We start from the raw sequence: 26919 nt of genomic DNA, 5'->3' as shown, positions 1-26919 counted from the left end.
TGCCGGCGCTGGCATGATGCCGGCATGAGACATGGCCGCTGGCATGATCGGCCGCGGGACTTTTTTATTTAAAAGTTGAATGCGAACATGAAATGGGTCGGCGCGTTGGGCGCATTGTCGACCCAAATGCAAAACTAGGCAGACGGCGGGCGGGCGACCGACCCAAACGGACAAAAAGCAGACAAATGCACCGTCTGTTTGGGTCACCCCATTGGAGTTGCTCTTATTAAATACCAAGGTGCAACAAATATATCTTATCTAATATAACATGTAACTAATATCCTACGTAATACTCCCTCTGTTTCAAAATATTTGTCTTTTTAGTGATTTCAAATGGCTACCAGATACGAATGTATATAGACATATTTTAGAGTGTAGATTCACTCATTTTGCTTCGTATATAGACACTTGTTGAAATTTCTAGAAAGATAAATATTTAAGAACGGAGGGAGTAGAAATTATTACTAGTAGACACAAACAGGAGAAAAAACCATAGCGATGCAAACTGCAAACTCCATCGCATCGTGACACAGACAGACATGTCCGGGCGTCCACGCTGGCGCCGCGCCTTATCCGGCTCCAGAATCCCAGCCACCCAATCACGATCCGACTCGAGTGACGCCGCTCGCACAAACAAAATGGACGCGGCAGAGCAACTCCGGCGTGAACTCTGCCCCGCACAACCCCCACCTCCCGCTCCGCGCCCGCGGCCATGGAGACCCTCCTCTCCCCCTCCGCATTGCTCGGCCCGCTCCGGGGCTCCAGGAGCAGGAAGCCAGCGGCCCCCGCCGCCGTCTCCTGCTCGCTCAAGAAGCAGGCGCAGGCGGGCGTCGCCTGGCGTGGCGACGGCGACGGCGGCGTCGGGAGCTGGGCGTCGTTCCTGCACCACGGCCTCGCCGCCGCGGCGCTGTCCCTGGCCCTCACGCTGTCGCCGGCGCCCGCGCCGGCCGCGGCGTCGGAGTTCGACGTGCTCAACGACGGGCCGCCGGCCGACACGTACGTGGTGGACGACGCCGGCGTGCTGAGCCGCGTGACCAAGTCCGACGTCAAGCGCCTCGCCCGCGACCTCGAGGCCCGCAAGAACATCCGGATCAACTTCGTCACCGTCCGCAAGCTCACGGTACGTGTACTGTCTGGTCTCGATCAGTAAGCAGCTCGTCGCCGGCGGCCGGCTAGCAAAAGCTCACCCATGCTCTCGCATTGGGTACGTGTGTTCATGTGTGTGCAGAGCAAAGCCGACGCGTTCGAGTACGCGGACCAAGTGCTGGAGAAGTGGTACCCGACGGTGGAGGACGGCAGCAACAAGGGGATCGTGGTGCTGGTCACCAGCCAGAAGGAGGGCGCCATCACCGGCGGCCCGGCCTTCGTGCAGGCCGTCGGCGACGCCATCCTCGACGCCACCGTCTCCGAGAACCTCCCAGGTACGTAACTAGCTTCCCCTTTCCCCTAATGGCCATCAAATGCTAGTATGATGTTCATCACTACGGCGGCGACGGACGGAGCATGAGCGTCTGATATGCTCGCGTGCATTGCAGTGCTGGCGACGGACGAGAAGTACAACGAGGCCATCTTCTCGACGGCGAAGCGGCTGGTGGCGGCGATCGACGGGCTGCCGGACCCGGGCGGGCCGGCGTTCCAGGAGAGCAAGCGGGAGTCCAACTTCAAGAGCAAGGAGGAGACGGAGGAGAAGCGCGGGCAGTTCACGCTTGTCGTCGGCGGCCTGCTCGTCATCGCCTTCGTCGTGCCCATGGCGCAGTACTACGCCTACATCTCCAAGAAGTGATCCATTCCAGCGCCGTGCAGTGTACAGTACAGCACAGTAATTTTTCGAATCCCCCCGGTTTTCTGTTGGATTGGAGGTTTAGAAGTGAAACAGAGAGAGATCAATGCAAGCGCACCCGCGCTCGTGTGCAGTGTTTGCCGCCTGTTTGGAACTAGGTAATTTTACAGAGCACACAGTTCAGTTCCCGCAGTACTCGGACAAAAATTCTCACCCAAACAGGACTTATTAATTCTTCTTACGATAGCTCAACTGGATACTGTGATTAATTTGGATGCAAATCTACTCTTTCTTGCCAAGATTCTTTAGTAACTTCAATTGCTTGCAAAATGTGAAGCTCTCCTTCAAAACTTGCATGCTACAACGAAATTTCGAGTAATTTTGCCAAGAGAACAGTGCACATCACCAAAAAAACATATTTGAACTAATGAAAAAAGAAGCTATATGTGATTATTGACATGTGATAAATAATACATCAGTTGTGGTCAATACAACATTACATTGGTTTACTAATTCAGTTGTGGGAATAAATACCAGCTCATTAGAACCTCGGTTTTATAAGGAATGGCATCTTGTCGACGAACGGAGGATCTGAGTACTTCCCGGTCAGAATCTGCGATGTAACGTGGAAATTTGCAGCTTCCGTGTAATGTATTCCATCCCAATTGACATACTCAGTGCTGTCGCTGCATCCTTTCGCGGTTACGAGATTACCGTTCACAGATTTTGTCTGTCCACACGGCACTCTGCCATCATAGTTCAGGGGTGGCCCTCCGTATCCACAGCATGCTTCGGTGGGACTTTCAAATCCTGTAAAAGTTTGAAAGTGGAAATTTAAAAAACATTACTTCAATGATCTTTACGAGTATTACTGTGTAGATATTCTGATGATGAGGTAACATGAAAACTGATAATTCAGCATATGTAAAAATCCCTAGCACAAGAAAGTTGAAAAACTAGAAGACAGCATGAGCGAAGAGCCAAAATCCAAAGCGTCACTGTTTACTCTCTTTTAGTCCAAATGATAATCATATTTGAAGCATGATTAGTAATCTAGAAACATCTTCCTAGGCCCTATTGATATGATATACTGACAAGTCCAAATGATTTTTTATGCTTGGTTTTGTTGATAACGAGAGGATGTGGTTAACTCTAGTTTGCATACCATATCGAGAGTAATTGCCAATCAGGGCGTATTTGATGGAGTAGATGTCGACGTAAGTGATATTAGCTCCAGAAAACTGGCCTCTCAACTTTGTGCAAAGTGCATGCAGCTGTAAGTTGAAAATCTTCGCAGCACGATTGTGCTTTGCTACACAATGAAGTTCATCCAGTTGTGTTGGGTCTTTGCCAAAAAGATCTATGTTTTGAGGTAAGCAGCCAAGAGGACCTGTGTTGTGAATCCAGAACTTCCTGGCACCCTGATCGTATAGTGCCTGAAATAACAAGGAACACATAATAGAATAAGATTGTATTATAAATGAAAGAAAAATATCCTAAATGTGAGGCACTTATTTGGAAAACTATATAACTAAAAGAGTAATACCAAGATACATGTTACAGAATCTGAAACCTATATGAACTACAACAGAGATTTTTACCTCTATTAACAATGTGATTACCAAAGTGCAATGAGGCAAAATGACAACTGACAAGTCCATGGACTGAAAAATATTAGAACCATGAAGCACTATGTATTTACAAACCTTGAGCCCAGTTTCAAATTCCGACAAAATAGTCGGAATGGATGCAATGACTTGGTCCTCTGTTCTTGAGTAGAATTGACCAGCAAGGTCATTTTGACCTATATCAAACATGTAGAGTCCCTTTGAAAAGTAATCCAACTGAGGAATATACCGACGGTACCTATCTCCTGTAAAAATATAATAAGAGTTCCATAGTCTGAATTGGTGAAATCAAAAGAATTGGATGGTTATCTGTTGTATCGAGGAGCTTATCATTATTTACTCGTCAGTTGATATATACTCTTGGAACTTTGTACCACAACTGATGCTCGTCAGACTATTCAAAGAGGACAATCAAACTTTAGATTTTCTGATTGCACTCAGTGCAATAATTTCTAATGTGTTATGAATGTTATCCTATGTTGTATTGTCTAATTTATTCTGGTGAAATACAGAAATTGCACTTTCACAAATATGGTAATCAATCAACAATGTCTACTTATTCAGTTTGATGGTTCCAATTGTTCTGCTGAGATCTTTCATGAGTTCAGACTTTTTTGCACTAAGTCTTTAGAACAGCTGGCAAGTCACATCCATTTAATCAAGGGTTCTACTAAGGAATAAATACTTCTAGGATACTGCAGAAGACATGTACGTTTTGCTTTGCAGTCCACAAATATACAAAGGTTGTGCGTACCGTACAAGACAACCTGTTAATCAGTCATACCTTGAGAGAGCAGCCTGGTGACTTTTTCCTTGAATGCAAAGAATTGCTTAATCTGAAGACCAAATGAAAAAGGGCTGACAGATGTTGCACTTGCTGGAGTAATCGAACAGCCAGCTTGAGCAAAATTAACACCTGCCCGGAAGTTAGGCGCGCCAAGAGAATCCAAGTATGCATTGAGGAATGGCATATCCATCGCATCCACTACAAGGAGAAGTAGAGGAAACACATATCAGAATACAGAACACCCCATTATTTTTCTTTGACAAAAGTAAGAGCAATAGCCTGTCAGGTGTCAGCCATATCAAGAAAATCAAGGTTCAGTGGGATCAGCATTTCAGACAAAATATAATGCAATAGCCCCCCTAAAGCACCTCCTGACATGAGCAACTCAAATGAATCACCTTATCTGATATACAGCTTTGCATAAATTTTATTTGTGCCGATGAATCAGATACTGCAAAAATGTTTTTAATTAGACTCATTGCGATCAAACCATGGAACTCATGCTTATAAGTTAATGATCATTGATCAACAGCTTAACTACGGGGAAAATGTAGCTCCTACAAGGAGAACTGTGCAAGCCATTTGTTTGCTTCTTAGCTACTCCAAATTATTCTAAAAAACGTTTCTCCTCCAAACACCCATCATCAGTTCTTTTTTCCGAAAAGTAAACATCCATCATAACTTGGCCTCGTAATGATTTATAACCTATAAAAGTCAGGTGCAAAGTATTGGCCCTGTCAAACTACTAGTTAATAAGTTAAATGAGAGCACATGATATGTCTCGCTCACTACAGCCGGGAAGTTAGGCACCCGGATCGCAACAAACTAATTCTATGTACACTGCATGAACAGAATACCACCCAAGAAGCAGAGCTTGCTTTCCCCACAGATCCACACGATCTCACCAAAATGTTGCAACAATCAAGGGGTGCCAAACCGCACGAACAGAGCTGGACCCCTCACATCCAGCACAATTCCACTAGCATAATGTTAAGACAGTGAATGCAACTACCAAGGACCGGCTGCAGAGTGGTGCGTCGATCTCCACCCCTAAGGCCCTAACCACCGCCCCGGGGGTGCGTTTGACCTGTCGAGCAAAGGACAGTCCTAACCAATTCGGCCTTTTGCTCCAACCACCGGCTGGACCCGGCGGAGATGTGCACGCTGCCATCAGGGAAACGATCGGCTGCAGACGGTGGTGGTATCATCCGTACACGACGATTCGTTTCGTGCTGCTGCTGCAACATCCAGAGGGCGCACGCAAAAATCACGCACTGACGAGCCATTTCGATTTTCGACAGTCTACGACACGGCGATTCCTTCCGTCAGCACCGGTGCTGGTGGTGGTGAGATGCAGATGGCAGCGAAGCGTGGATGTGGAGACGAGACGGGCCGGGAATCGATGGGGGTCGGGAGCGGGAGGGGGTGCTCACTGAGGAAGTCGAGGATGAGGCGGCCGTCGGAGAAGCGGCCGGAGGGGGCGCCGAAGAAGGTGGAGCCGTAGGGCGGGGGCATGGGCTCGAAGCCCGCGGCGATGCGGCCGCCCGTGTCGGAGTTGGAGTCACCGAAGTTGAACGCCGCCGGGTAGTCGAAGTCGGGCGACGCGGACGCCGCGCGGCCGCCGACGAGGCAGAGGACGCCGGCGGCGAGGAGGAGCGCCGCGGCGGCACGCATGGTCGCGGCGGTGGTTGGAGGTTGGATGCTGTGAGGCTGCTGCGCTTGACCAGCTCCCTACGCCACTCCGCTGCGCTATCTTGTACTATCCTTGTGGTTCGTGCTTACTCCAGCCATGGGAGGGAGGGGAGATGGGTGAGAAGTAGAAGGGACGGAGATGGAGGGAGGTCGCTGGTGCTTGAAGCTTTGCAGTTTAGGGAGGCAGATTTGATTTCTGTTTAGGGGTGACGACGAAGGGGAGACCATTAATGATCAAGTGGCAATTGTGTGCTCCACTGATGACTTTTGTGTAGGCTGCTTTTTGCACTTTAGCCCTCCTAGTGCTGGATTATTCTGGGGTAGCTAATAATTCCCTGAGAGGGGACATATGATTATTGTGAAGGTTTCATGGGGTATGCAAGGAGTTGTTTTTCTCAACATCCTTTAAGTGAAGGATAAATTGTTTTTCTTGTCAATCTTGCAGTGAAGATAAGTGAGCTAGACGTTATTCCACATTCCGTCTTGGATAGTGTGTTCTATTTTCATGTTCAATCATAGCAGTATAACGAACACGAGACATAATAAAAATTACATCCAGATTCATAGACCACCTAGCGTACAAGTACTGAAGCGAGCCGAAGGCGTGCCGCAATCAACGTCCTCCATCCTCGAGCAAAACTTGTTGTAGTAGATAGTCGAAAAGTTGTCCTGCTAAGGTCTCATAAGACCAGCGCACCAGAACAGCAGCCATTGCTGGTGAAGAGTAGTGTAGATCGAAAGGATCCAATCTGAAGAGACATGAACGACGACCAGATCTGAACATATGCACCGAAGACAGATCCGACGGAAACACGCCTCTACACGCCCACTGACAATACTAGACGCATCACCGGGACGAGGTCTTCTTCATGGAATTGCCACTATCTATGAGTAGGACAATAGCCATAAAACTAAAACTAAAACATCTAAAAAAACCATGCCCTCCCCCCTCTCCCATTGTAGCTCTGAAATGTGATAATTTGCCAAGTGGTAGTCTTTGTGTGGAATTGCACGCAGTTTGGTGAAGCGGAAACATCACCTGGCCTGGACACCGGGAGCAAAATAGCCTTGAATTTGCTGTTAAAAATAAGGCCAACTCCAGCGCATCACCCCAAACTGACGTCCATTTAGCCTGGATTCTGTCCGTTTGGATAGGGCAATGGGGTTGTGTTCGGGCCTTTTCTGGTATGCGGTGGCCATGCGCTCAACGCGTGGACACATCCTTTGGCCCCATTCTGTCTGCCACGGCTAAAAATGCCCAAATGTTAATATTTCAATGTTCAAAACTAATTTGCACGTCCAAATATTAATTGTCTGAAATAAAAATAGTTTTACAACCCAATCAAAATTGTCTCTAATAAAATAGTTTTATAACCAAATCAAATTTTTCTTGAATGAACATAATGAACCAATACATCTATTGGTTGCCAATGTGATTCCACATGTGCTCAACCAAGCCATTTTGAAGATCCAAATGAGTATGTCAATCACGCATTTCACGATGAAATTGGGCAAACTGTTCAAACGTGGCATGTTCTTGGTGCAGGGGCTCAACACTTTCACCTTGAAAATCAAATCCTTGGTCGAACATGTTGTTATCACGCATGTCCTCGATGATCATGTTGTGCATGATCACACAAACAGTCATCAGCTCCCAAAGCTTCCCTTCATCCCATGGCAGTGCAGGGTTTCGAACGATACCCCAACGAGATTGAAGCACACCAAAAGCACGTTCCACATCCTTTCTAGCACTCTCTTGCTTTTGGGCAAATCTCTGTTTCTTCTCACTTTGGGGGTTCGAGATTGTCTTCACAAAAGTTGACAACTGAAGATATATACCATCAACTAGGTAGTATCCCTTGTTGTACTGGTGGCCGTTGATCTCAAAGTTGACAGGTGGGGAGTGGCATTCTGCAATCCTTGCGAAGACTGGAGAACGTTGCATCACGTTGATATCATTGTGAGAACCTGCCATGCCGAAGAAAGAGTGCCATATCCAAAGATCTTGCGAAGCCACCGCTTCTAACATGACAGTGCATGCTTTAGCATGCCCCTTGTACTGGCCCTGCCAAGCAAATGGACAGTTCTTTCACTCCCAGTGCATACAATCTATATTGCCAAGCATGCCTGGAAAGCCTCTAGCAGCGTTGATCGCCAACAACCTTTCTGTATCAGTGGTATTTGGCTGCCTCAAGTACTCAGGACCAAACACTGCCACCACGGCCTTGCAGAAGTTGTACAGTGATAGCAGACATGTCGACTCACTCATGCACACGTGCTTATCCACCAGATCGCCTGGAATTCCATATGCAAGCATGCGGATGGGCGCGGTGCATTTCTGCTAAGAGGAGAATCCAAGCTTACCAAGGGCATCCGTCTTGCACTCAAAGTATGGGTCATGACTCATGAGCAACCACTCCCTCTCGGATACGATTTAACAGATGCCTTGCCATACGAAAACGGCGACGAAATTTATCTGGCTTGAAGAGCGGGGTATTCGCAAAGTAATCAGCATAGAGCAGGGCGTGGCCTCTCTCTGTTGCGGTTCAGGTTGGAAGCACGGCCAGGGACTGACCCTATACCGAGGAAGCTGCCGTTCAATGTGGTCGTGAACGACCAGTGCAGCCACCACAAGATCTTCGTCATTCGAGGACGAATCATTCGATGAATAAATGAAGTGGTGGAAGAAAAATTCATCTCCATTGTCCATACCTTTGTGGGGAAAGTGTCAAACACCTTGCGGTCGTGGTGGCAAAAAGGCCGCGATGATCACCTCGATGCAGCAGGGGTGGTTGGCGGCCGGCTACTGGCCGCTCTGGAGCACCCGACGGAAGCTGTTGTGGTCCATATCTGTCGCCGGCGGTCGTATCCCCTCTGGCATCAGCTATGACGGTGACGGCCAAATCTCCTCCAACTGATGACCAAAACTCCTACAAAAGCGCGGGCACGGTAGCGGCCATGTCGAGATGTGGTTTGGTATGGACAGCTGAGGGGGTGAGCAGTGAGGAGGCGGCCGGAGAATAGTGGCGGCGCCGGCGGCGGGGTGGGGTGGGGTGGCGGGTGGAGGCGAATGGAGTGCTAGTGTCCTTGACAGGCGGGCCACGGGAAGGACAAGGGCGTGCGTCTAGCCCGTCTGCGCGATATCCGTTTCACCCCAAACGCGGCGTAAGTTTGGGCCAGAAATGAGTCAAAAACAAACGAAATCCAGACATTGTCCGTTTGGGACCGCATGTTGAGCCTGTAAGTGCATCTAGTGCCACCCCTAGTTGGTTTTGGAGTATTGACGACAAACCTAGTTGAGGGACTAATGTGTTTGTGAGAATTGCAGGATAACACAGGTAGAAGTCCCTCATTGATTCGGTTTTCCTACCAGAGATGACCCCTAAAAATGTATGAAGACATTGATGTCAAAGGTGGTATATGAAGATATTCTCATTGAAGACTATGACAAGAGAAGACATCGCATGAAGCCTATGGAGCTCGAAGACTTAGATCTTTTGTAGTTATGTTTCTTCTTTGTTGAGTCATAGGAACCACCGTACTGTTAAGTGGGGTCCAAGTGAACCAGTCAGAATGACTGAAGTGATGCTTAACCAAAACCTATGTCTTCGAGTGAAGACTGTGAGAGCAAATCTTGTCCAGAGTCGGACAAGTCAGCTTTGCTTGTAGCCCAAGTAAAGCTGTCGCATGAATTGAAATCTGACCGTTGGAACACGTGTCAGTTCCTTAGTGACCCAGGGTCATTTCGGACAAATCAGGTTGGGTTGCCTAGTGGCTATAAATAGCCCACCCCCTACAACCATAAACGGTTGGCTGCTCAGAGTTAGAGTACGGCTTTTGTCGTTTTGAGAGCAACCCACCTCGAAGCCTTTGAGAGAGAATTCCTTGCGAGGATAAAGCCCTAACCACCCAGTGCCAAAGAGAGTTAGGCATCACTTAAGTCTTCTTGTTTGTGTGATCTGAAGACTTATTACACTTGAGGACTGTGAATCCTCCAGCCGGTTAGGCGTCGCGTTCTGAGCATCCAAGAGCCATTGTGGATCGCCGGTGAACGAACTCTGTGAAGGTTTGGGAGTCTACCTTGAAGACTTACCAGAGTGATTGGGCGAGGTCTGTGTGACCTTAGCTCAAGGGGAATACGGTGAGGACTGGGTGTCCTGAGCTGCGTGTTCAGGACTGGGTGTCCGGGACTGTGTGTCCTCAGGTTTAAATACCTAGCCGCCCTAACCAGACGTACAGTTGTCACAGCAACTGGAACTGGTCCAACAAATCATTGTCTTCAACGAGTCACTGGTTTCATCCTTCCCTTTCCTTTACTTACTGTTGGTCCTTGTGAAGTCATTGTATGACTGTCCTATCTTTTGTCTTCACTAAGTGATTGCGTGTTCTGTTTGGCTTCATAATATCTTCCTACTTGATCCTCACTACATTGCTGCTATTAGTCATTGTGCTTTCACTTCATTGAATACTTGACTATGGTTTGCCTAGTGTAGTCTACCTTCCGCTGCATGATAATAGGTTTATTTCTATCGTTTGTCTTCGAAACTTTCACGTTTTGAAGACTTCCATAAAAATCGCCTATTCACCCCCCCCTCTAGTCGATATAACGCACTTTCAATTGGTATCAGAGCAAGGTACTCCCTTGTTCTGTGTGATTCGGTTTAACCACCTGGAGTTTTAGCTATGTCGACTGCAGGGATAATTAAAGTCTCTGCTGCGTGCCCCGTCTTCGATGGAACTGAATATCCCTACTGGAAGAATAAGATGCGCATGCATCTTGAAGCCATTGACGTCGACCTATGGTATGTCGTCAAGAACGGCGTTCCCAAGGATGGAGAAGGTGTCACTGCTGCTGATGTCAAGAAGTTCATTTAACTGGACTCTACTGCCAAGAATATCATCTGTGGTCATCTGACCAAAGGACAGTATGGCCGCGTGAGTGCTTTGGAAACATCTAAGCTAGTCTGGGACTGGCTCTCCAAGGTCAACGAAGGCGTCTCAATCCAGAGAGATCAGAGAATCGGTGTCCTTCGCAACCTCTTCAACTGCTTCAAGAGAAATGACAATGAGAATGTCCAGCTCACGTTTGATCGACTCACTAACATCACAAATGAGCTTCAAGCCCTTGGCGCTACTGAGATCACCAAGCATGAAGTCGTCAAGACACTACTGAGATCACTTGACAGTTCGTTTGACACCCTGGCCCTGATGATTCAAGAACGTCCTGATTTCAAGACACTCGATCCGTCTGACATACTTGAGAGGCTCAACACACATGAGTTTCAGCTTTATGAGAAAAGAGATATCTACGGTCCAAACTATGGGCGAACTCGTGCCTTGAAGGCAAAAGCTGTCTCCTCATCTGAAGAAGAATCTGACAGCAGTTCTGATGATCCTGAAGACATTGGAAGGGAACTTGCTATGCTTGTGAAGAAGTTCCAAAAATTCACCAAGAAGAAAGGTTTCAGAAAGTCTTCACGATCAAGCTCAAGGAATGATGAAGTTTCTGCTCATGACTACAAGAAGAAAACATGTCACAAGTGCAAGAAACCTGACCACTTCATCTCTAAGTGTCCGCAGTGGGACAATGAGAACAAGAAGAAGAAGAAGAAGAGCAAGGAATATGACTCTGATGACAAGAAGAAGAAGAAATACTCAAAGTCATCTTCCAAGTCTTCCTCAAAGTCTTCATCACACAAGAAGAGCTCATCTGGCAAGGCACGTGCATTTGTTGGCAAGGAAATGGATTCAGAGGAGGAGTACGCTTCTGAGGAGGCGGAGGTGGAGTCTGAGGAGGAGTCCGATTCTGGCGTTGCAGGTCTGGCTACAGCATACGTTGCCAAGTCCATCTTCAACACTAAAGACAATGACTTCATCACCGACACCGATGCAAATGACAAGGACTACTCCGCTCCTACCTACTGCTTCATGGCACGTGGTGCCAAGGTAAACACACGCACTACTCACTATCAAACATCTAGTGAAGATGACTCTGATTGTGGTTCTATACCCAGCTACAAAACACTTGCTAAAATTGCAACTGAACAACAGAAAGCCATGGAACATATTCAAAAACTATTAGACAAAAGCGATGATCTGTTAGGCGCTGAAATGACTTGATCTGAGTCCTTAATTGAAGACATAAAAAATCTTCACGTTAAGTATGAGGAACTTGAAAGTCGTCATGAAACGCTCTCAACAACTCATGAAAAGCTTTCCTATGATTATCTTCAAAGGAAGCAAGATCTTGAGAAATTGAGAGCGGCTCATGAATATCTTCAAAAGGAAAATGAGTCACTTCACACCAAACATATCAGTTCCGCTCAGGAAGGATTTGAACCACCATGTATTAAGTGCATCGAGCGTGACAACGCTACTTCTGTTGCTGAGTGTTCTACTACTGCTACTGTTGCAATATCTTCAACTGTTGATGTGGTAACTAACCCCTCTACTGCTGAGGATACCACTGCTATTGCTGATGAGAATGCTAGGTTGAAGACATTGCTTGAAACAGGGATGTACAAAAGTCTCAAAGGGCATCAGACACTATGTGATGTCCTCAAAAGGCAGATCCTGAACCGAAACCCTAGGAAAGAGGGTGTTGGGTTCGTAAGGAAAATGAATGCCGATGGCTCTTACTGGAAACCTGAGCAGTACCCCAAAACCACATGGGTTGCTGCAAAGGAACCTTCAGCAGATCCATCCAATCTATCTGGCTTCACTTGTGCTAACCCCATTGTCATTGATGAATCCTTTGATGCAAACTATAAACTGTTTAAGAATCAGAATGGTGAAGTGTTTGCCAGGTACATTGGTACTAACTGCAGGAATGGACTGCCTATGAAGAAGATCTGGGTGCCGAAAAGGTGTTTGGAAAATCTTCCTGTGAATGTCATCATGACACCACAGATGAAGAAGACAAACCCCAGACCACAGGCTTCATACGGCCCAAAGGCTTCATACAGACAGAGGACTCACCTGAGTCACACTAACACAAATGTTTTGTAGGGAAACCATACTCAGGCCTATGAATATGAGCGCGGTTCATCGAACCGCCATGTTCATAAGACCAAGAACTATTCTGCTTATTCTTATGAGTACTATTGTCTGCCTGCAAGACTTTTTGCTAGGGCTCCAAAGCCAAAGTTCTCAGACGATGCACTTAGACTTATTGCTTCTAAGCCACCCTTGAAGATGTGGGTGGCTAAGAAAGCTTAACTCTCTTTTGCAGGGAAAGGTCTCCAGCAGAAAACCAAAATCGTCTGACGCTATTGCTGGGGACCTTAAACATCTTGTAGGGCGCAAGATCAAATGCCCGAATGGTCTTACTATGTACTTCGTTCCTGAATCGCTTGCTACTCTCCCTATTAGTCCTAATCTGGATCTAAGCTTTCATAACCCACTGGTTCGTCAAATGTTTTTGCTTCACAATTCTCTTCGTGAAGCCTATCCCCCTAACTGCACTATAGGGTACGACACCAGCGTCTTCAGAATGGATTATTGATAGTGGGTGTACCAATCACATGACTGGCAAAAGAAGCCTTCTTATGGACTCAACCTTACGTCCATCCGACAAGAGTCATATCACATTTGCTGACACTGGTAAAAGTAAGGTATTGGGCTTAGGTAGAGTTGCAATCTCAAAGGATCAACACATGGATAAAGTCATGTTTGTTGAATCCCTTGGCTTCAACTTAATGTCTGTCTCAATGCTTTGCGATTTGAACATGATCGTAATGTTTGGAAAATATCGTTGCCTTGTTCTAATGGAATCTGACAAGTCTCTAGTGTTTGAAGGGTATCGGAAATATGATTTGTACGTGGTAGACTTATCAGCAGGACCACAACTTGCCGTATGTCTTCTAGCAAAAGCTTCAGAATGCTGGATCTGGCATCGGAAGCTAGGGCATGCTGGCATGAGGAACCTCCACACCCTTGCAAAGAAGAAGCATGTCATAGGCATCGAGGGCGTCAAGTTCAAGAAAGATCACTTATGCGGTGCCTGTGAAGCAGGAAAGATGACGAGGGCCAAACATCCCTCGAAGACAATCATGACAACCACTCGACCCTTCGAACTGCTCCACATGGATCTTTTCGGTCCCACTCATTACTCAACTCTTACTACTACTGCTTGTCTCTATGGCTTTGTCATTGTTGATGATTATTCAAGATATACTTGGGTGCACATAATTCTCTACAAGACTGAAGTGCAGGATGTCTTCAGACGCTTCGCCAATCGAGCAATGAACAACTATGGCGCCAAGATAAAGCACATCAGAGTGACAATGGCACTGAATTCAAGAACATTGGCCTTGATACATATCTTGATACTTTGGGTATCACACATGAATTCTCAGCTCTGTACACGCCACAGCAGAATGGCGTCGTCGAACGCAAGAACAGAACACTCATTGAGATGGCCCGAACGATGCTAGATGAATACAAGACGCCAAGAAAATTCTGGCCTGAAGCCATTGATACTGTATGCCATACAATCAATCGTGTTTATCTTCACAAGCTTCTGAACAAGACATCTTATGATCTCCTTACTGGCAAGAAGCCAAATGTCAGTTACTTCAGAGTATTTGGAGCCAGGTGCTGGATCAAGGATCCACATCACACTTCAAAATTTGCACCAAAAGCACATGAGGGTTTTATGCTTGGATATGGAAAGGATTCGCACTCCTACAGAGTCTTCAATCTCTTTCATTATAAAGTGGTTGAAACAGTGGATGTGCGGTTCGATGAGACTAACGGTTCACAGAGAGAGCACTTGCCAAATGTGCTAGATGAAGTTCCATCCAGTGAATCAATCAAACTAATGGGAACTGGAGAAATCATACCCTCTAAAGCTCAACCTGAAGAGGAACTTATCATCTCCGCACCTGATCAACCTGAAGACAACGCTCAGCCCGAAGACAATCCCTCAAACAAACAATGATCAGCAAGAGCAAAATCTTCGCCATGTACATCCTCGTGTTGCCAATGAAGTGCAGATTGAGAGAATAATTGATAGCATTAATGCACCTGGTCCGCTCACTCGGTCAAGGGCAACTCAGCTAGCAAATTTCTATGGGTACTTCGCATTCATCTCAATAACAGAACCCAAGAAAGTTGAAGAAGCCTTCATGGAGCCTGAATGGATTCAAGCTATGCAAGAAGAGCTTCAACAGTTTGAGCTGAATAATGTATGGGAACTGGTTAAGCGACCTGATCCTCGGAAGCACAACATAATAGGCACCAAATGGATATACCGCAACAAGCAAGATGAGCATGGTCAAGTTGTCAGAAACAAAGCTCGTCTCGTTGCTCAAGGATATACTCAAGTGGAAGGCATTGACTTCGATGAAACATTTGCTCCTGTGGCTAGACTTGAAGCCATACGCATACTGCTGGCCTATGCAAATCATCATAACATACTTCTATATCAAATGGATGTGAAGAGCGCCTTTCTCAATGGCAAGATTGAAGAAGAAGTGTATGTTGCACAACCGCCTGGCTTTGAAGATCCAAAACATCCTGACATGGTATACAAGCTCAACAAGGCACTGTATGGCCTCAAACAAGCCCCTCGGGCTTGGTATGACACACTCAAATACTTACTGAAGAGCAAAGGCTTCATACCTGGTTCCCTCGACCCCACTCTCTTCACAAATACATATGATGGTGAACTGTTTGTGTGCCAAATATATGTGGATGACATCATCTTCGGCTGCACCAATTAGAAGTACAGTGAAGAGTTTGGATATATGATGCAAGAGCAATATCAGATGTCCATGATGGGAGAGCTGAAGTTATTCCTCGGTCTTCAAATACGACAACAACGCAACGGCATCTTCATATCTCAAGAGAAGTATCTCAAAGATTGCCTGAAGAAGTTCGGTATGCAAGACTGCAAAGGCTTCACGACGCCAATGCCAGCCAAACATCATCTGGATCCCGACGACAATGGTAAAGAGTTCGATCAAAAGGTATACCGCTCCATGATTGGTTCTTTACTTTATCTATGTGCATCTAGGCCAGATATTATGCTTAGTGTTTGCATGTGTGCTCGATTCCAAGCGGCACCAAAGGAGTCGCATCACTTAGCTGTGAAGTGAATTCTTCGATATTTGGCTCACACCCCAACTCTAGGATTATGGTATCCAAAGGGCTCAGAGTTTGATCTGGTTGGATTCTCGGATGCTGATTATGCTGGTGACAAGGTGGATCGCAAGTCTACATCAGGCACATGTCATTTTCTGGGACGATCACTTGTATGTTGGTCTTCAAAGAAGCAGAACTGTGTATCTCTCTCCACTGCTGAATCTGAATAAATTGCTGCTGGATCTTGCTGCGCTCAGCTTATGTGGATGAAGCAAACACTCAAGGACTATGGCATTCATCTGAAGCAAGTGCCACTCTACTGCGACAACGAAAGCGCCATCAAGATTGCCAATAACTCAGTTCAGCACTCGAAGACAAAGCACATTGAAATTCGTCATCACTTTCTCAGAGATCATGTTGTGAAGGAAGACATTGATATCATACACGTCAACACTGAAGAACAATTGGCAGATATCTTCACCAAGCCCTTGGATGAGAAGAGATTTTGCAAGTTACGGTGTGAGCTAAATATCTTGGAATCCTCAAATGTCCTATGATTAGGCACACATCCTAACACTTATGCATATTGACGACTTAGATGTGCAACACACGAAGTAAAGTATATCTTCAATCAATGAAGACATACATTCTAAGTGTGAATACATTAATGTGGAATTTGACTTCGGAATGCCACGATAATTGTGCGCCGTGTCTGGGTCTAATACTTCCTATACGGTGGGTAACGCCACCACCAAAGGTTCTGTTCGAAGTGTTTCACTCATGGCGTTACATTTGCTATGTCTTCACATTTGGTTTGGCTTCAATTTCAACATGTCTTCATGATTATCTTCACTATGTTGAATATATATATACTAGTGTTTTGTCCTCTACAGCATTCACTTATAGCTATGTCTTCATGTTGAGTCTTTTGAACTAAGTGAATGTGATCGGACCCTAACCTCTCTATGCTTTCTATCTCAAACTCTATCTCTCCAAGTCATATGCATTCTATTGAAACTGTCGAATGTCTTCTCTGCGTCCTTGTCAGCAGAAGATACAGAGACAAACATTAAGTCAGTTTTCAATGCTCATTCCTTCACCTGAAACCCGGAGAAGTGGGAACGACAACCCGACAATCTAGGCATGCGTGGGACGTGGAACAACCTCCGACATGTTGCATGATGGCCACGTGTTCCTCAGATGTGAATCGCCAGGGGCACCTATGTAATAACACTGAGCCGCTCCTGTCCCTATAAATACATGCCTCACCGCAGTCATTATCTCTTCTTCCACTCTCGCACGAACCCTAGCACCACCGCTAGTCCTCGACGATGCCGGCGACGAAGCGCTTCGCTGCCGCAACCTCTCCGATGCCGTCTTCACACCGACCGCGGACATCGTCTTCTCCGCCGTCGCCGTAGGTGTCCTCCGTCGCCAAGTTAGGGCATGGACGATCGAACTGCTCGGCCTCCTCTTCCACTCCGTCTAGCAGTTCTTCGTGTGGTAAATAAAACTTCCTTTTTTACAGCCCCTTTGATCCTATAGCTGAAGGAAATATGCCCTAGAGGCAATAATAAAGTTATTATTTATTTCCTTATAATCATGATAAATGTTTATTATTCATGCTAGAATTGTATTAACCGGAAACATAATACATGTGTGAATACATAGACAAACAAAGTGTCACTAGTATGCCTCTACTTGACTAGCTCGTTAATCAAAGATGGTTATGTTTCCTAACCATGAACAAGTGGTTCTTATTTGATTAACGGGATCACATCATTAAGTGAATGATCTGATTGACATGACCCATTCCATTAGCTTAGCACCCGATCGTTTAGTATGTTGCTATTGCTTTCTTCATGACTTATACATGTTCCTATGACTATGAGATTATGCAACTCCCGTTTGCCGGAGGAACACTTTGTGTGCTACCAAACGTCACAACGCAACTGGGTGATTATAAAGGAGCTCTACAGGTGTCTCCAAAGGTAAATGTTGGGTTGGCGTATTTCGAGATTAGGATTTGTCACTCCGATTGTCGGAGAGGTATCTCTAGGCCCTCTCGGTAATGCACATCACTTAAGCCTTGCAAGCATTGCAACTAATGAGTTAGTTGCGGGATGATGTATTACAGAACGAGTAAGGAGACTTGCCGGTAACGAGATTGAACTAGGTATTTGGAATACCGACGATCGAATCTCGGGCAAGTAACATACCGATGACAAAGGGAACAACGTATGTTGTTATGCGGTCTGACCGATAAAGATCTTCGTAGAATATGTAGGAGCCAATATGGGCATCCAGGTCCCGCTATTGGTTATTGACCGGAGACATGTCTCGGTTATGTCTACATTGTTCTCGAACCCGTAGGGTCCGCACGCTTAAGGTTATGATGACAGTTATATTATGAGTTTATGCATTTTGATGTACCGAAGGTTGTTCGGAGTCCCGAATGTGATCACGGACATGATGAGGAGTCTCGAAATGGTTGAGACATAAAGATTGATATATTGGAAGCCTATGTTTGGATATCGGAAGTGTTCCGGGTGAAATCGGGATTTTACCGGAGTACCGGGAGGTTACCGGAACCCCCCGGGAGCTATATGGGCCTTAATGGGCCATAGTGGAAGAAGAGGAGAGGCTGCCAGGGCTTGGGCCGCGCGCCCCTCCCCCCTAGTCCGAATAGGACAAGGAGAGAGGGGGACGGCGCCCTCCTCCTTCTCTCTCTCTCTTTTCCACCTCATGAATCCTATTCCAACAAGGATTGGGGGAGAAGTCCTACTCCCAGAGGGAGTAGGACTCCTCCTGGCGCGCCATATGTGGCCGGCGGGCCTCCCCCTCTTGGTCCTTTATATACGGAGGCAGGGGCACCCCAGAGAGACACAAGTTGATCCACGTGATCATATTCTTAGCCGTGTGCGGTGCCCCCTTCCACCATAGTCCTCGATAATATTGTAGCGGAGTTTAGGCGAAGCCGTGCTGCAGTAGTACATCAAGATCGTCACCACGCCGTCGTGCTGACGGAAATCTTCCCCGACACTTTGCTGGATCGGAGTCCGGGGATCGTCATCGAGCTGAACGTGTGCTAGAACTCGGAGGTGCCGTAGTTTCGGTGCTTGATCGGTCGGACCGTGGAGACGTACGACTACATCAACCAAATGCTTCCGTTGTCGATCTACAAGGTACGTAGATCATACTCTCCCCTCTCGTTGCTATGCATCACCATGATCTTGCGTGTGTGTAGGAATTTTTTTGAAATTACTACGTTCCCCAACAGTGGCATCCGAGCCTAGGTTTTATATGTTGATGTTATATGCACAAGTAGAACACAAGTGAGTTGTGGGCGATATAAGTCATACTGCTTACCAGCATGTCATACTTTGGTTCGGCGGTATTGTTGGATGAAGCGGCCCAGACCGACATTACACGTACGCTTACGTGAGACCGGTTCTCCCGACGTGCTTTGCACAGAGGTGGCTTGTGGGTGACAGTTTCTCCAACTTTAGTTGAACCAAGTGTGGCTACGCCCGGTCCTTGCGAAGGTTAAAACAGCACCAACTTGACAAACTATTGTTGTGGTTTTGATGCGTAGGTAAGATTAGTTCTTGCTTAAGCCCGTAGCAGCCACGTAAAACTTGCAACAACAAAGTAGAGGACGTCTAACTTGTTTTTGCAGGGCATGTTGTGATGTGATATGGTCAAGACATGATGCTGAATTTTATTGTATGAGATGATCATGTTTTGTAACCGAGTTATCGACAACTGGCAGGAGCCATATGGTTGTCGCTTTATTGTATGCAATGCAATCGCGATGTAATGCTTTACTTTATCACTAAACGGTAGCGATAGTCGTGGAAGCACAAGCTTGGCGAGACAACAACGATGCTACGATGGAGATCAAGGTGTCACGCCGGTGACGATGGTGATCACGACGGTGCTTCGGAGATGGAGATCACAAGCACAAGATGATGATGGCCATATCATATCACTTATATTGATTGCATGTGATGTTTATCTTTTATGCATCTTATCTTGCTTTGATTGACGGTAGCATTATAAGATGATCTCTCACTAATTATCAAGAAGTGTTCTCCCTGAGTATGCACCGTTGCGAAAGTTCTTCGTGCTGAGACACCACGTGATGATCGGGTGTGATAGGTTCTACGTTCAAATACAACGGGTGCAAAACAGTTGCACACGCGGAATACTCAGGTTATACTTGACGAGCCAAGCATATACAGATATGGCCTCGGAACACGGAGACCGAAAGGTCGAGCGTGAATCGTATAGTAGATATGATCAACATAATGATGTTCACCAATGAAACTACTCCATCTCACGTGATGATCAGACATGGTTTAGTTGATTTGGATCACGTAATCACTTAGAGGATTAGAGGGATGTCTATCTAAGTGGGAGTTCTTTAAGTAAATTAACTGAACTTAAATTTATCATGAAACTTAGTACCTGATAAGTATCTTGCTTGTTTATGCTTGTTTGTAGATAGATGGCTTGTGCTGTTGTTCCGTTGAATTTTAATGCGTTCCTTGAGAAAGCAAAGTTGAAAGATGATGGTAGCAATTACATGGACTGGGTCTGTAACTTGAGGATTATCCTCATTGCTGCACAGAAGAATTACATCCTGGAAGCACCGCTGGGTGCCAGGCCTGCTGCAGGAGCAACGCCGGATGTTATGAACGTCTGGCAGAGCAAAGCTGATGACTACTCAATAGTTCAGTGTGCCATGCTTTACGGCTTAGAATCGGGACTTCAACGACGTTTTGAACGTCATGGAGCATATGAGATGTTCCAGGAGTTGAAGTTAATATTTCAAGCAAATGCCCGGATTGAGAGATATGAAGTCTCCAATAAGTTCTATAGCTGCAAGATGGAGGGGAACAGTTCTGTCAGTGAGCATATACTCAAAATGTCTGGGTATAATAATCACTTGATTCAATTGGGCGTTAATCTTCCAGATGATTGCGTCATTGACAGAATTCTCCAATCACTGCCACCAAGCTACAAGAGCTTCGTGATGAACTATAATATGCAAGGGATGAACAAGACTATTCCCGAGCTCTTCGCAATGCTAAAAGCTGCGGAGGTAGAAATCAAGAAGGAGCATCAAGTGTTGATGGTCAACAAGACCACTAGTTTCAAGAAAAAGGGCAAAGGGAAGAAGAAGGGGAACTTCAAGAAGAAAAGCAAGCAAGTTGCTGATCAGGAGAAGAAACCCAAGTCTGGACCTAAGCCTGAAACTGAGTGCTTCTACTGCAAGCAGACTGGTCACTGGAAGCGGAACTGCCCCAAGTATTTGGCGGATAAGAAGGATGGCAAGGTGAACAAAGGTATATGTGATATACATGTTATTGATGTGTACCCTTACTAGAGCTCGCAGTAGCACCTGGGTATTTGATACTGGTTCTGTTGCTAATATTTGCAACTCGAAACAGGGACTACGGATTAAGCGAACACTGGCAAAGGACGAGGTGACGATGCGCGTGGGAAATGGTTCTAAAGACGATGTGATCGCGGTCGGCACGCTACCTCTACATCTACCTTTGGGATTATTATTAGACCTAAATAATTGTTATTTGGTGCCAGCGTTGAGCATGAACATTATATCTGGATCTTGTTTAATGCGAGACGGTTATTCATTTAAATCAGAGAATAATGGTTGTTCTATTTATATGAGTAATATCTTTTATGGTCATGCACCTTTGAAGAGTGGTCTATTTTTGATGAATCTCGATAGTAGTAACACACATATTCATAATGTTGAAGCCAAAAGATGCAGAGTTGATAATGATAGTGCAACTTATTTGTGGCACTGCAGTTTAGGTCATATCGGTGTAAAGCGCATGAAGAAACTCCATACCGATGGACTTTTGGAACCTCTTGATTATGAATCACTTGGTACTTGCGAACCGTGCCTTATGGGCAAGATGACTAAAACGTCGTTCTCCGGTACTATGGAGAGAGCAACAGATTTGTTGAAAATCATACATACAGATGTATGTGGTCCGCTGAATGTTGAGGCTCATGGCGGATATCATTATTTTCTCACCTTCACAGATGATTTAAGTAGATATAGGTATATCTACTTAATGAAGCACATAAGTCTGAAACATTTGAAAAGTTCAAAGAATTTCAGAGTGAAGTTGAAAATCATCGTAACAAGAAAATAAAGTTTCTACGATCTGATCGTGGAGGAGAATATTTGAGTTACGAGTTTGGTCTACATCTGAAACAATGCGGAATAGTTTCGCAACTCACGCCACCCGGAACACCACAGCGTAATGGTGTGTCCGAACGTCGTAATCGTACTTTACTAGATATGGTGCGATCTATGATGTCTCTTACTGATTTACCGCTATCGTTTTGGGGTTATGCTTTAGAGACGGCCGCATTCACGTTAAATAGGGCACCATCAAAATCCGTTGAGACGACGCCTTATGAACTGTGGTTTGGCAAGAAACCAAAGTTGTCGTTTCTGAAAGTTTGGGGCTGCGATGCTTATGTGAAAAAGCTTCAACCTGATAAGCTCGAACCCAAATCGGAGAAATGTGTCTTCATAGGATATCCAAAGACTATTGGATACACCTTCTATCACAGATCCAGGCAAGACTTTTGTTGCTAAATTCGGAAACTTTCTAGAGAAGGAGTTTCTCTCGAAAGAAGTGAGTGGGAGGAAAGTAGAACTTGACGAGGTAACTGTACCTGCTCCCTTATTGGAAAGTAGTGCATCACAGAAAACTGTTTCTGTGACACCTACACCAGTTAGTGAGGAAGCTAATGATGATGATCATGAAACTTCAGAACAAGATACTACTGAACCTCGTAGATCAACCAGAGTAAGATCCGCGCCAGAGTGGTATGGTAATCCTGTTCTGGAAGTCATGCTACTAGATCATGATGAACCTACGAACTATGAAGAAGCGATGGTGAGCCCAGATTCCGCAAAATGGCTTGAAGCCATGAAATCTGAGATGGGATCCATGTATGAGAACAAAGTATGGACTTTGGTTGACTTGCCCGATGATCGGCAAGCAATTGAGAATAAATGGATCTTCAAGAAGAAGACTGACGCTGACGGTAATATTACTGTCTACAAAGCTCGACTTGTCGCAAAAGGTTTTCGACAAGTTCAAGGGGATTGACTACGATGAGACCTTCTCACCTGTAGCGATGCTTAAGTCTGTCCGAATGATGTTGGAAATTGCCGCATTTTATGATTATGAAATTTGGCAGATGGATGTCAAAACTGCATTCCTGAATGGATTTCTGGAAGAAGAGTTGTATATGATGCAACTGGAAGGTTTTGTCGATCCAAAGGGAGCTAACAAAGTGTGCAAGCTCCAGCGATCCATTTATGGACTGGTGCAAGCCTCTCGGAGTTGGAATAAATGCTTTGATAGTGTGATCAAAGCATTTGGTTTTATACAGACTTTTGGAGAAGCATGTATTTACAAGAAAGTGAGTGGGAGCTCTGTAGCATTTCTGATATTATATGTGGATGACATATTACTGATTGGAAATGATATAGAATTTCTAGATAGCATAAAGGGATACTTGAATAAGAGTTTTTCAATGAAAGACCTCGGTGAAGCTGCTTACATATTAGGCATTAAGATCTATAGAGATAGATCAAGACGCTTAATTGGACTTTCACAAAGCACATACCTTGACAAGTTTTGAAGAAGTTCAAAATGGATCAAGCAAAGAAAGGGTTCTTGCCTGTGTTACAAGGTGTGAAGTTGAGTAAGACTCAATGCCCGACCACTGCAGAAGATAGAGAGAAAATGAAAGATGTTCCCTATGCTTCAGCCATAGGCTCTATCATGTATGCAATGCTGTGTACCAGACCTGATGTGTGCCTTGCTATAAGTCTAGCAGGGAGGTACCAAAGTAATCCAGGAGTGGATCACTGGACAGCGGTCAAGAACATCCTGAAATACCTGAAAAGGACTAAGGATATGTTTCTCATATATGGAGGTGACAAAGAGCTCATCGTAAAAGGTTACGTTGATGCAAGCTTTGACACTGATCCGGACGATTCTAAATCGCAAACCGGATACGTGTTTACATTAAACGGTGGAGCTGTCAGTTGGTGCAGTTCTAAACAAAGCGTCGTGGCGGGATCTACATGTGAAGCGAGTACATAGCTGCTTTCGGAAGCAGCAAATGAAGGAGTCTGGATGAAGGAGTTCATATCCGATCTAGGTGTCATACCTAGTGCATCGGGTCCAATGAAAATTCTTTGTGACAATACTGGTGCAATTGCCTTGGCAAAGAATCCAGATTTCACAAGAGAACCAAGCACATCAAGAGACGCTTCAATTCCATCCGGCGATCTAGTCCAGGTGGGAGACATAGAGATTTGCAAGATACATACGGATCTGAATGTAGCAGACCCGTTGACTAAGCCTCTTCCACGAGCAAAACATGATCAGCACCAAGGCTCCATGGGTGTTAGAATCATTACAGTATAATCTAGATTATTGTCTCTAGTGCAAGTGAGAGACTGAAGGAAATATGCCCTAGAGGCAATAATAAAGTTATTATTTATTTCCTTATATCATGATAAATGTTTATTATTCATGCTAGAATTGTATTAACCGGAAACATAATACATGTGTGAATACATAGACAAACAAAGTGTCACTAGTATGCCTCTACTTGACTAGCTCGTTAATCAAAGATGGTTATGTTTCCTAACCATGAACAAGAGTTGTTATTTGATTAACGGGATCACATCATTAGGTGAATGATCTGATTGACATGACCCATTCCATAGCTTAGCACCCGATCGTTTAGTATGTTGCTATTGCTTTCTTCATGACTTATACATGTTCCTATGACTATGAGATTATGCAACTCCCGTTTACCAGAGGAACACTTTGTGTGCTACCAAACGTCACAACGTAACTGGGTGATTATAAAGGAGCTCTACAGGTGTCTCCAAAGGTACATGTTGGGTTGGCGTATTTCGAGATTAGGATTTGTCACTCCGATTGTCGGAGATGTATCTCCGGGCCCTCTCGGTAATGCACATCACTTAAGCCTTGCAAGCACTGCAACCAATGAGTTAGTTGCGGGATGATGTATTACAGAACGACTAAAGAGACTTGCCGGTAACGAGATTGAACTAGGTATTTGGAATACCGACGATCGAATCTCGGGCAAGTAACATACCGATGACAAAGGGAACAACGTATGTTGTTATGCGGTCTGACCGATAAAGATCTTCGTAGAATATGTAGGAGCCAATATGGGCATCCAGGTCCCGCTATTGGTTATTGACCGGAGATGTCTCGGTCATGTCTACATTGTTCTCGAACCCGTAGGGTCCGCACGCTTAAGGTTATGATGACAGTTATATTATGAGTTTATGCATTTTGATGTACCGAAGGTTGTTCGGAGTCCCGGATGTGATCACGGACATGACGAGGAGTCTCGAAATGGTCGAGACATAAAGATTGATATATTGGAAGCCTATGTTTGGATATCGGAAGTGTTCCGGGTGAAATCGGGATTTTACCGGAGTACCGGGAGGTTACCGGAACCCCCCGGGAGCTATATGGGCCTTAATGGGCCATAGTGGAAGAAGAGGAGAGGCAGCCAGGGCTTGGGCCGCGCCCCTCCCCCCTAGTCCGAATAGGACAAGGAGAGAGGGGGCCGGCGCCCTCCCTCTCCTCTCTCTCTCTCTTTTCCACCTCATGAATCCTATTCCAACAAGGATTGGGGGAGAAGTCCTACTCCCGGAGGGAGTAGGACTCCTCCTGGCGCGCCTATGTGGCCGGCCGGCCCTCCCCCTCTGTCCTTTATATACGGAGGCAGGGGCACCCCTAGAGAACACAAGTTGATCCACGTGATCATATTCTTAGCCGTGTGCGGTGCCCCCTTCCACCATAGTCCTCGATAATATTGTAGCGGTGCTTAGGCGAAGCCCTGCGAGTAGTACATCAAGATCGTCACCACGCCGTCGTGCTGACGAAACTCTTCCCCGACACTTTGCTGGATCGGAGTCCGGGGATCGTCATCGAGCTGAACGTGTGCTAGAACTCGGAGGTGCCGTAGTTTCGGTGCTTGATCGGTCGGGCCGTGGAGACGTACGACTACATCAACCAAACGCTTCCGTTGTCGATCTACAAGGTACGTAGATCACACTCTCCCCTCTCGTTGCTATGCATCACCATGATCTTGCGTGTGCGTAGGAATTTTTTGAAATTACTACGTTCCCCAACAATAGCTTCGTCACTTTCTACCACAATCAGTTTTTGTTCACACAAGTTGGATCTCTTACATACTGCATCTCATAATATGCCTAGTATATTCACTTGTACTTGACAAAGTAGTTAGATTCCTCACTTGTACTGATCCATGGATTCATACAAATCTGGAACCAACTCCTTATCTATGAGTGAATGTCTTCGCACGATGAGTTCAATGTCTTCTAAACTGATTTATCTTCAAAATCTGCTGAGAATGCATATGACCTCTTCCCCTTCCCTCGCACCTTAATGCTGTCACAGATACATGTCCGTGGGAGAATCCCTTGGTTCTCATAGTCTGCATTCATTTGCAGAATTCCTACAGCATCATATAAATTCTCCCGAAGCCAGTTCCTGTTTGTCCAGCAAACAAAAGCCCTTGAAGCCTTTGAACGTATTGAAGCCTTTCAGTTTAAAATTCATGGCTTCAGAGAAATCTGCAAGGAAGGGAGGCAGACAACGTCGTGGCGGAACATCAAGAGATCTGCCTGATGACCTCTCAGAACTTTACAAGACAGATCCTGAAGAGGATTATAATCAGCTCAAGACCCGAATCCAGTGGATTCGAAGATATTGGGCAGAACAATGGTTCAAATACCGGTTTGTGACCCAAGAATATGCTGAGAAAAATTCCATCAAGCGACCGTGGGGATACATCCTATACAAGAA

General features: G+C 45.6%; 2 protein-coding genes across 2 annotated transcripts; one reads left to right on the top strand and one right to left on the bottom strand.

Moving 5' to 3' along the window:
* Positions 1–654: 654 nt before the first annotated feature.
* On the top strand, positions 655–2032 carry LOC125517222 (UPF0603 protein OsI_019212, chloroplastic). The gene is made up of 3 exons (XM_048682402.1): positions 655–1120; positions 1229–1421; positions 1536–2032. Exons 1-3 carry the CDS (start codon positions 713–715, stop codon positions 1781–1783), a joined length of 849 nt encoding a protein of 282 aa, XP_048538359.1. The 5' UTR covers positions 655–712; the 3' UTR covers positions 1784–2032.
* A 173-nt stretch (positions 2033–2205) lies between these two features.
* Positions 2206–6123, bottom strand: LOC125517213 (GDSL esterase/lipase At1g54790). The gene is made up of 5 exons (XM_048682393.1): positions 5629–6123; positions 4193–4393; positions 3487–3653; positions 2946–3216; positions 2206–2590 (listed from the first exon to the last, which is right to left on the bottom strand). Exons 1-5 carry the CDS (start codon positions 5867–5869, stop codon positions 2322–2324), a joined length of 1149 nt encoding a protein of 382 aa, XP_048538350.1. The 5' UTR covers positions 5870–6123; the 3' UTR covers positions 2206–2321.
* Positions 6124–26919: the final 20796 nt, after the last annotated feature.

The sequence above is a fragment of the Triticum urartu genome, chromosome 1 (genome assembly GCF_003073215.2).
Source record: "Triticum urartu cultivar G1812 chromosome 1, Tu2.1, whole genome shotgun sequence".
Taxonomy (NCBI): domain Eukaryota; kingdom Viridiplantae; phylum Streptophyta; class Magnoliopsida; order Poales; family Poaceae; genus Triticum; species Triticum urartu.
The sequence above is the reverse complement of the archived record's forward strand: the minus strand, read 5'-3'. Positions and strand labels throughout refer to the sequence as shown.